This window comes from Pogoniulus pusillus, chromosome 32 (assembly GCF_015220805.1).
Source record: "Pogoniulus pusillus isolate bPogPus1 chromosome 32, bPogPus1.pri, whole genome shotgun sequence".
Lineage (NCBI taxonomy): Eukaryota > Metazoa > Chordata > Aves > Piciformes > Lybiidae > Pogoniulus > Pogoniulus pusillus.
The window spans coordinates 1,606,680-1,617,269 of record NC_087295.1 but is presented as its reverse complement, the minus strand read 5'-3'; the positions used below and the strand labels follow the sequence as shown (position 1 = coordinate 1,617,269).

General features: G+C 57.5%; 1 protein-coding gene and 2 non-coding genes across 3 annotated transcripts; all 3 read left to right on the top strand.

Annotated features, from left to right (window-relative positions):
- The first annotated feature begins 248 nt into the window (after positions 1-248).
- Positions 249-5,957, top strand: RPSA (ribosomal protein SA). The gene is made up of 7 exons (XM_064169922.1): positions 249-346; positions 593-760; positions 1,879-1,997; positions 3,563-3,808; positions 5,153-5,281; positions 5,548-5,716; positions 5,816-5,957. The coding sequence occupies exons 2-7, from the start codon at positions 628-630 to the stop codon at positions 5,908-5,910; spliced, it is 891 nt and encodes a 296-aa protein (XP_064025992.1). The 5' UTR covers positions 249-346; positions 593-627; the 3' UTR covers positions 5,911-5,957.
- On the top strand, positions 2,566-2,720 carry LOC135189513 (small nucleolar RNA SNORA62/SNORA6 family). Its single transcript, XR_010308121.1, has one exon. It is a non-coding gene; the product is annotated as a small nucleolar RNA SNORA62/SNORA6 family (small nucleolar RNA).
- LOC135189514 (small nucleolar RNA SNORA62/SNORA6 family) lies at positions 4,477-4,634 on the top strand. The gene has a single exon (XR_010308122.1). It is a non-coding gene; the product is annotated as a small nucleolar RNA SNORA62/SNORA6 family (small nucleolar RNA).
- Positions 5,958-10,590: the final 4,633 nt, after the last annotated feature.

The window sequence follows — 10,590 nt, the reverse complement described above, 5'->3', positions numbered from 1 at the left end:
CGCCCGCCGCAGTAGGGGGCGGAGCCCCATCCCCATCCCCGGCGCTGCTCGCCCCGCCCCGCCGACTAAGCTCCGCCCGCCGCCGCAGGGGGCGGATCCCCATCCCGGGCACTGCTCGCCCCGCCCCGCCCGCTAAGCACCGCCCGCCGCCGCAGGGGGCGGAGCCCCATCCCCATCCCCGGCGCTGCTCGCCCCGCCCCGCCCGCTAAGCACCGCCCGCCGCCGCAGGGGGCGGAGCGCCGCCGCGGCCGCTGCTCATTGGCTGGCCGTGCCCCATATAGGCGTGAAGCGGCGAGCGCCCTCCCTTTCTTCGCGCTGCTGCAGGCCTCCATACGGCGTTGCTAGTGTGAGTCTGGGCCTGGGGCGCGGCCATGTGTTCACCGGCGGGCCCCTGCCTGCTCGCCCGCCCCGTCGCCGTGGTGCTTCTTGCCGGGCTGGGCAGAGCCGAGCCGAGCTGAGCCGAGGCGCGGGGGAGGCTCAGGCCTGCGGCATGAGGGGGGAGTGAGGCGGCCAAGATGGCGTCCGGGCTGCGGGCCCGCGCGGGCGGCGGGCGGGGGGGGTCCGCCGGGCTGAGGCCGTGCTTGTGCCGCAGGTTCCCTGTCGTCGCTTCCAGAGGGAACCCCCACAATGTCCGGAGGCCTCGATGTCCTGCAGATGAAGGAGGAGGATGTCCTCAAATTCCTTGCTGCCGGGACCCACCTGGGAGGCACCAACCTCGATTTCCAGATGGAGCAGTACATATACAAAAGGAAGAGCGATGGTAGGGAGGGCAGGGAGGGTGGCTCTGGGTGGGCGGCAGGGAAAGGGCAGGGACGTGCTCGTGTTTGAGCTCTGGGAGTTTATTCGTGGCGAGAAAGGTGCAGGAGGCTTTACGGGTTCGATCGTGTTGCTGGAATCTGCCTAACAGGAAAGGGAATGAAGGAAGCTGCTTAGGAGTCTACTTAAAAATTAGGGGAAAGAAGTAAAGCAAGTGCTTGTTCTGTCTGCCTAAATGAAACATAGGAAAAGGAGGGAAGGAAAGTGCTTGGGAACCTACCGAAAAAATAGGGAAAAGGAAGAAGTAAACTGCTTGTTTTACGACTTTAAAGTGCCAAGCTTTGCCTCTTGTGTTCATTTCACTGTCAAGATGGAAGTCAGAATTGGGCAAAGTGCAGACCTGTTCTTCTCGTGGGTTTCTGATAGCTTTAAGATTGCTGCATTGCTGCACACTTCTGGGTTTTATTTTCTGGATAAGTTACCGATTTTTGCCTATCTACAATTACCACAGAATGAGATATGCATGTCAGAAGTCACTAAGCCACAGCTGGATTTGGGCACTTGTGTTGGTTTTTGACTGCAGTAACAAAAAGGGTTTTAATATCTCAGTGGTGACATAGAATCAGAGTCAGTCAGGGTTGGAAGGGACCACAAGGATCAGCCAGTTCCAACCCCCCTGCCATGCCCAGGGACACCTCACACTAGATCAGGCTGCCCACAGCCTCATCCAGCCTGGCCTTAAACACTTTCAGGGATGAGGTTTCCACTGCCACCTCCCTGGGCAACCCCTTCCAGGCTCTCACCACCCTCATGCTGAAGAACTTTTTCCTAACATCCACTCTGAAACTACCAATTTCCAGCAAAGAGTTCCTCTACAGCTTTCTTGTGATTTCTGCTGCTTCTTTGGCACTGTTCTTAAATCTGAGCTGCAGCCTATGGAAAGGGTGAACCCTGCTTCATGGCAGTGTGCTACAGGAAAGACCATACAGGAGGGGAATTTTCCTTGTAATGGTTTTCCACTAACATGCATTTTGGAGCAAGCACATCCATGGGACAAATGGAATGATTGCAGATTGCTATCCTACGTTTGCCGTTTGTTCTAAAGCCTTTTGTGGCCACCAGGTATTTACATCATCAATCTGAAGAGGACCTGGGAAAAGCTGCTGCTGGCAGCCAGAGCCATCGTTGCCATCGAGAACCCAGCTGATGTGAGCGTCATTTCCTCCAGGAACACTGGGCAGGTAGGAAAGATTGTTGGTCATGAGGCCAGCAGGCCAAGAGGTCTTGGGCTCTTGCCTGACAGTGGCAGCAGTGTGCCCTTGTGACCAGGAAGGCAAATGGGATCCTGGGGTGTATTGGGAAGAGTGTGCCCAGCAGATCAAGGGAGGTTCTCTTCCCCTTCTACCCTGCCCTGTTGAGACCTCATCTTGAGCACTGCCTTCAGTTTTGGGCTCCCCAGTTTAGGAGGGACAGGGATCTGCTGGAGAGGGTCCAGCAGAGGGCTATGAGGATGGTGAGGGGACTGCCTGATGAGGAGTGGCTGAGGGCTCTGGGGCTGCTTAGTGTGGAGAAGAGAAGACTGAGAGGGGATTTAATCAGTGTTTATAACTATGTGAAGCTTGGAGGAGTCAGGAGATGGGGACACATTCTGCGCTTCTGTCATCCACAACCTCCCTGGAGGTGTTCAAGGCCAGGTTGGATGAGACCTTGAGTGACCTGTTCTAGTGGGAGGTGTCCCTGCCTATGGTGGGGGGTTGGAACTGGCTGAGCTTTGAGCTCCCTTCCAACGTAAACCGTTCTGTGACTTGACCTGCACACTGTTAAAGCTTGATGCTGAGGCTGGTTCCTGGCCGATGAGCTCTCAAGTGTCGGAAGTGTGCTACAGCAAGCAGCAGGGTGTTCGCTGACACCGGGAGGGGAGCTCCCTCTGTGACCGGAGTTTGATAGTAGGCCCTGCCACATGCCCACAGCAGCAGAAGGCTGTTGCAGCTGGCTAAGAGCTGTCACCTGCAACTCGAACAGACACAGCTTCAGCTTGTGTGTCCTCACTGTTGAACTGTTAACACTGCTGGATGAAAAAGGGATGTAGATATCATGGGAGATAATTGGCTTTGCTGTTTCTCATAAGCTTGTTTGCTTTTTATCCCCTCCCATGGTTTGGTTGGGAGACTGTGGAGCTTCCAAATAATGTCAGGGGTGAAAAAGGACTTTTTTTCCTCTGTAACTTCTTGCTTTGCTGGTGGATATGATGTTAGCAAGGGGTTCTTTACAGTGAGGGTGGTGAGACACTGGCACAGGCTGCCCAGGGAGGTCGTGGAGATCTTTGATCATGTTCTGTGCTTCTGTGCTCCACGACCTCCCTGGAGGTGTTCAAGACCAGCTTGGATGAGTCCTTGAGCAACCTGTTCTAGTGGGAGGTGTCCCTGCCTATGGATGAACCTGAGGTCATCTCTTCCAAGCAGATTCTCTCACAGAAAGGCAAATTGTGTGATCTGATATAGGTGCAACAAGTCTAAAGCTGAAGAAGGGTTGAATTCTCAGCCCCAGGGGTGCTGGGGAGTGAGGAAGGTCAGTTGCATAACCCGGGTGTTCTGCTCTGGTGTGGTGGTTTGGACTGGATGAGCTTTTGAGGTCCCTTCCAGCCCCTTATGTTCTGTGGTTGATCTGATTCTGCGTGCAGAGCTTGGCAGTGAGCCCTGATTTCACAGGAAACAGAAAGCTCAGATGAGTTCTGCTGGGTGTTCCCTGGGTGCCTTGGCCAGAGTGCTGCTCTCTTGCCTCACCTCTGCTGTGCTCCCCTTCGCAGCGTGCGGTCCTGAAGTTTGCTGCTGCCACCGGGGCCACTCCTATCGCCGGGCGTTTCACCCCCGGCACCTTCACCAACCAGATCCAAGCAGCTTTCCGTGAGCCTCGGCTCCTGGTGGTCACAGACCCCCGTGCTGACCATCAGCCCCTGACCGAGGCCTCCTACGTCAACATCCCCACCATTGCCCTCTGCAACACCGACTCCCCGCTGCGCTACGTGGACATCGCCATCCCCTGCAACAACAAGGTGAGGGCCCTGCTCTGCTACTCACAGCTGCTGCTTGCACAGCACCACCCCGGCCTGCAGAGTGGCTCTGCTCTGCAGGGCAGCCTTGGCTTCTGTCTCCCATGTGTCCCAAGGTGTGAGACGTGGAGCTGCTCCCCCACTCTTAGGAAATCACCCAGACGAGACTCAGTTGAGATGGGAGTTAAGGACTGAAGCTTTCTGTTCACAGCCTAGCACAAGATACAAGCAGATAGTTACTATACAGCTGTATACAGAAGCATACAAGTTAAAGGTGATACAGAAACAACAACAGCCCTCCCAGCAGAGTCCCCAGGAGGGGCTCCCAACCACCCTTCCACCCCTCTATCTTACCCCAGAGTGTACCTTGTGTGCAAGGTGAGCGTGGAGAATTGGCAAGGGGGGTTAGAAAGCAGGATTAGTTACACACAGGCAACCCAGGGAGAAAGCACAGGCTCTGACAGACAGACACACTCTAACTTGTCTATGTTCTTGTTGTTATCCATCTCAGCAAGCCTATGAGTTGAGCAGACATCACCTTTCTTTCCTTTTCACAGCCTATAATCTAATTCCTATCACTAAAGTATTGCAGTTTGTCTCAAACTAGCACACAAGGGGACAAACCAGTTCAGGCTTCTTGCAAGCAAGCAGATGGGCAGAGAAAGATTTGACCTGCACACAGTTGGAGCTTGGAGCTGAGGCCAGCTGCTGGCCGAGGAACTCTCAAGTGTAGGACGTGTGCTATAGTAACCTGGCAGAGTGTTTTGTTGGCACCACGAGGGCCTTCTGGCCCAAGGAGTGGAGGTTCATAATCATTCTTGCCACAGTTTAAGGGTAAATGAAAGATAAAATGAACTGATGAAAGAACTGCTCTGGAATGTTACCTTGCCAGAAACCATCTCTAAGGTCAGGTTTAGGGAGATGGGAAATGCTCTGGTTTCTAGGAGTCACTCACTGAAACTAATGTTGGCAGAGCCTGCCTGTGTGTGTGTCAGATTCACTCATGTGCTTAAGCTTTCCATGGCTTCGTTCTAGCCTGAGCAGAATTCCTTTGTTTGGACACAATTCACGTGGAGAAGTGAGCAATATGAAACTCCATAGCAGGAGAACTGCTTCAGGCTCTGCTGTATGCAGAACAGTCAGGTGATGGTAACTGAGCTGCACTGCTTGAGTTCTGCAGAGCCTTGGAAAAGTTAGTGGGAACTCGATGAGTTCCCTTTCTTGTGTTCAAGTACTTAACTCTGGGGAGGAGCAAGTAATGTCTTGCCCAGTGTTTGCTCTTTGAAAAGCAGGAGGTTTGCTCAAAGGTGCAGCTGTTGCAGTCTTCTTTGCCTTTCTGTGTTGCAGGGAGCCCATTCAGTGGGTCTGATGTGGTGGATGCTGGCTCGGGAGGTGCTGCGTATGCGTGGCACCATCTCCCGGGAGCACCCGTGGGAAGTCATGCCCGACTTGTACTTCTACAGGGATCCTGAGGAGGTAGGAGGGCTGGGGCAGGAAGCTTATCTCCAGGAGATGTCTCGTGTGTGCTCCTGCCCTCTGGCCCGGTGTGCCTGCTGGTCAGGACAAGGGTTTGTCAGTATATGATCATGGAATGGCCTGAGTTGGAAGCAACCTCCACATGTCATCTAGTGCAGCACTTCATGCCTGAAAGGGCTGGCTGGTTACCTGCACTGTCTGGTAGCTGGCAGTGGGGAGGTAGTGAGGCATTTCTGGCAGGCTTAGGCTGTGCTCTTGCACCGCAGATCGAAAAGGAGGAGCAGGCTGCTGCGGAGAAGGCGGTCACGAAGGAGGAGTTCCAGACCGAATGGACTGCCCCAGCCCCTGAGTTCACTGCTCCTCCTCAGCCGGAGGTTGCAGATTGGTCTGAGGGAGTGCAGGTCCCGTCGGTGCCCATCCAGCAGTTCCCCACAGGTCAGTTTTAGGGGGGGGGGGGTCTGTGGGAGTTGGGGAGTGTGGTGGGAGTGGGTGGGAAGAGCTGGGCTGCACTAAGGCTCTTGTCTTTCACTGCAGAGGACTGGAGTGCCCAGCCTGCCACCGAGGACTGGTCAGCAGCTCCCACGGCCCAGGCCACCGAGTGGGTTGGCACTGCCACAGAGTGGTCTTAACTTCAGTCCCAGTGTACTGAGAGAAATAAAGACTGGTTTAATACATACTATGCTTGGTGCTGCTCTTCTAAACTTGCTGGTGGGTGAAATATGAATGACACGAGGCAAAGTCTTTGGCTCCCAGGGCTGGAGGCTTTCTAAAATGCTGTTTCATCCAGTTTGGAACTGGGGGGGCTGTGAGGTAGTCTGAATCTCCTCTCTTGAGTTTCAAGCCACCACCATTGTCCTGTCGCCACAGGCCCTGCTAAAAAGGCTGTCCCCATCTTTCTTACCTGCCCTTTGAAGTACTGCAGGGCTGCAGTAAGATCTGGAGCCTTCTCCAGGCTGAACAACCCCAGATCTGTAAGCCTGTTCTTGGAGCAGAATTGCTCTAGCTATGTGGTCATTTCTGTGGCCTCTGGACCTGCTCCAGCGTGTACATGTCCTTGTGCTGGGATGTCCAGAGCTGGACACAGCACTGCAGGTGGTGTCTGACAGAGCAGAGGGAGAAAATGGACTGAAGCAGCCCTGTGCATGCAGGTCAGGGTTAGGTTTGGGGTTGTGCAGAGCTGGGAGCTCAGGTGGGAAGAAGCATGGTGTGGGCAAAGCTCAGCTGGTCTGCTGCGAGGACAATTGCATCTAAGACTGGGACTTCTTTTGCCGTGAGCAGGGACTCCAGCACTGTGCTCATTCCTGCTCCTTGGATGGAAGCAGGGCACAGCCTGGGAAGCTGCTAAGGAGCTCTCTTCCTCCCCTGTGGTGCTGCAGTTGGTTCTGGTCCCAAAGGCTGTTCACCACCTCACCTCTGGAGGGCCAAGCAGAAGGCATTTTGGGTCTGAGCTAGGTCAGCACAACCACACCTGCCTTTTCCACTCAGAAGCAGAAGTGTCAACAAAAGTAGCTCTCTGGGGACAGGGGAACACCCCTGAGCATGGCTGCTGCCTGACAGCTGTCTGGAGGCTGATGGTGCTGGTCCCAGCTGTGAAATGACAAAGTCTGGATCACTTAAGCTGAGGGAGAGCAGAGTTAGACTGGATCGTAGAAGTTCTTCACTATGAGCGTGGTTAGACTCTAAATTAGGCTGCCCAGGGCGGTTGTGGCTGCCTCTTCCCTGGGGATATTGCAGGCCAGGTTGGATGAGGCCTGAAGTCTAGTTGAGAGGTGTCCCTGCCCAGGGTGGGCGGTTGGAAGAGATGATCGAGGTCGCTTCCGAGCTGAGCCATTCTGTGCTTCCCGAGGTCCCAGCAGATGGGGCTCTTGCTCCTGCTTTGTCCCTGTTTCGGCTGCTGCTGGCAGTAGGGAACAGGACAGGGCAGGCACCGGGCAAGGCAAGGATGAGCAAAACCTGCTTTGTAAGCACACCTGAGCCTTCCAGAGTGACTCCCTGTGGTGAAAGGTCTTCTGCTCCTAAATATCCCTGCTGCTGTTCAGTGCTGTAGGAGAGACTTAATATCACTGCACATCCCCTGGGCATGGGGACTAGGTAGGACAAGAGAAAACTGCCTAAAGCTGCACCAGGAGAGGTTTAGGCAGGACATGAGGAAAGGACATCACTGCAAAGGTGGTCAAGCCCTGGAAGAGGCTGCCCGGGGAAGTGATGGAGTCACCGTCCCTGGAGGGGTTTAAGAGACATAGATGTGATGATAAGGGACATGGTGTAGTGGTGACCTGGCAGTGCTAGGTTGGGGCTTGGGCTGGACCTCTTCCCATTTAAATGATTCTGTAACTTTAGTGCCAGCCTCCCTCTGTTGCAGTCAGAGCAGAGCTGGTCCAGCCAGTGCCTGCCTTTGCCTCTTGCCTTGGCTTTTTGACTTCCCTGTAGCTGGATGGTGCCTTCACAGGGCTCATGAAACACTTCCTGTGAGGAAAACCCAAACCTTGCTTTTTTTCCCTGTGTGTGTCTGTTGGCTAAACTTGCTGCCTCCATGCTCTCAGCTGCAAACCTTCACCTTGTCTTTCATTTCCCTAAGGGAGCAAGTGTGGGTTGCTGCTACTTTCCAGTGTCTTCTGTCTGCCACTCCCACAGCTCACAATTCCCTGCACCTGCTGCCTTGCTTAAACAGGCTGAAATCAGGCAGCAGGTGTGGAGGGGCAGCCAGAGCCTGCCCCATTCTCCTTCACGTGGGGCTCACGAGTCACTGCACCTGTTGGCTTTGCTTCTGCAGGGCAAAACTAAGCAATGGGTGCAGAGGTGGAATCAGAGCCTGCACCGTTTGTCTTCCCTTGTAATTTTGCTCTTAAAAGCTTTAATTTGAGAGGCCAAGAAAACAAACCCAAAACTTCCTCAAGCCAGCAGAAAGCCACCCCCAACCTTTTCCGAGCATGTTTAAAGCCTGCTCCCAGCTAGGTGCGCCTTGACGAGCCCCAGGTGCCAGGGGTCGGGGCAGCTCCTGCCGCTGCTCCCAGCCAGGTGAGCCTTGACGAGCTCCACGTGCCGGGGGTCAGGGCAGCTCCTGCCAGAACTGGTCTGGGGCGGTTCTGGGCAGGCTGCTGGCTTTCTCCCGGCACGGGTGCTGCAAGCAGCCTGTGGGGCTCTGTCGGCTCCTCCGGGAGGGCTGCCACGTCTAGCAGCCGTTTTGTCCGAAGTCAAGGGCTCAGCCCTCTGGCAAGTTTCGGGATGACTTTGAAGTCTTCGTTTTGTTTGCCTAAGCATGGCTTAGATTCCTCTCGGACCTCCAGGCCGCTCCTGCACCCTTCTGCGGAGGGTGCAGTTTGTGGCTTGGTTTCACGGCGAGCACTGGGACTGCTGGAACCACACCTGCAAGACAGACCCAGGAGCTTCACTGCAATTCCAAATCGGAGCCTTGAGGTGGGAAGTTCTGCAAGCTGCCGACACTGCACAGGACCCAGGTGGGATGAGCACCGCGGAGCCATTCTTTGTGGTGCTAAATCGACCTGCGCGGCTCTGTCCTCCGCGATCCTGTGGTGCTAAATCCACCTGCGCGGCTCTGTCCCCCGCGATCCTGTGGTGCTAAACCGACCTGCGTTGGCTCTGTCCCCCGGGATCCTGTGGTGCTAAATCCACCTGCGCGGCTCTGTCCCCGCGATCCTGTGGTGCTAAATCGACCTGCGTTGGCTCTGTCCCCCGGGATCCTGTGGTGCTAAATCCACCTGCGCGGCTCTGTCCCCGCGATCCTGTGGTGCTAAATCGACCTGCGTTGGCTCTGTCCCCCGCGATCCTGTGGTGCTAAATCGACCTGCGCGGCTCTGTCCCCCGCGATCCTGTGGTGCTAAATCGACCTGCGTTGGCTCTGTCCCCGCGATCCTGTGGTGCTAAATCGACCTGCGTTGGCTCTGTCCCCCGCGATCCTGTGGTGCTAAACCGACCTGCGCGGCTCTGGTCCCCGGGATCCTGTGGTGCTAAACCGACCTGCGTGGCTCTGTCCCCCGGGATCCTGTGGTGCTAAATCCACCTGCGCGGCTCTGGTCCCCGGGATCCGGGAAGTGGAGGTTGCTCCGTTCAGGTAAGTGCCAAACTTTTGCATTTATTCAGTTCTTATTTTCAACTTTGAGAAGGCTTCTCCCGTTGCAAGAGCAGCGGATTGTGCCTGTTTGGTAGGTGCCCGTCTAAGAGCAGAGCCTCCCTCAGGTGGCTGCGGCTTGGGAAGGGCCTGGTAGGCACAGGTACACCTGGGGCATGAGGGCTGCTGCAAGGCTCTGCTGGCTTCTGGGGCTTTGTGGTTAGCGTCTTGGGGCTTTCATTAGCCAAAGAGGATTGCGGCATGAAGCAGGCAGGGAACTAATGAGTGCCTCCTGTGGGGCAGTGCAAGGGGACCGGCGGCAGGGCAGCGCCGGGGTGCCGGCGGGAGCGGCGCGGGGGTACCGGCGGGAGCGGCGCGGGGGTGCCGGCGGGAGCGGCCCGGAGGTACCGGCGGGCGCGGCGCGGGGGTGCCGGCGGGCGCGGCGCGGGGGTGCCGGCGGGAGCGGCGCGGGGGTGCCGGCGGGAGCGGCGCGGGGGTGCCGGCGGGAGCGGCGCGGAGGTGCCGGCGGCAGGGCAGCGCGGAGGTACCGGCGGGAGCGGCCCGGAGGTACCGGCGGGAGCGGCCCGGAGGTACCGGCGGGAGCGGCGCGGGGGTGCCGGCGGGAGCGGCGCGGGGGTGCCGGCGGGAGCGGCGCGGGGGTGCCGGCGGGAGCGGCGCGGGGGTGCCGGCGGGAGCGGCGCGGGGGTGCCGGCGGCAGGGCAGCGCGGAGGTACCGGCGGGAGCGGCCCGGAGGTACCGGCGGGAGCGGCGTGGGGGTGCCGGCGGGAGCGGCCCGGAGGTACCGGCGGGAGCGGCGCGGGGGTGCCGGCGGCAGGGCGGCGCGGAGGTGCCGGCGGGAGCGGCCCGGAGGTACCGGCGGGAGCGGCGCGGGGGTGCCGGCGGCAGGGCGGCGCGGAGGTGCCGGCGGGAGCGGCCCGGAGGTACCGGCGGGAGCGGCGCGGGGGCCAGCTCACTCCTGCCTCGCAGAGGCTGAGGTGAGCTTAGCAGTGGTGGTAGCTGCCTGGGCAGCAGGTTAGTGGTACCATAGGCAGCCCAGCGGCGAGTGTGTGGCTGGTGCCTCTTCCTGCTAAGGTGAGGTTTCGTGGAGGCTGCTAAGGTGTGTCTTGGCGCTGCAGAGCCTCTGCATCCCACCTCTCTGCTAGCAAGGTGTGCTGCTCAGGGGGTAGGTTTGGGGCAAGTGGTGACACTTCTCCACTACACTTCTCTGGTCATAGAACTG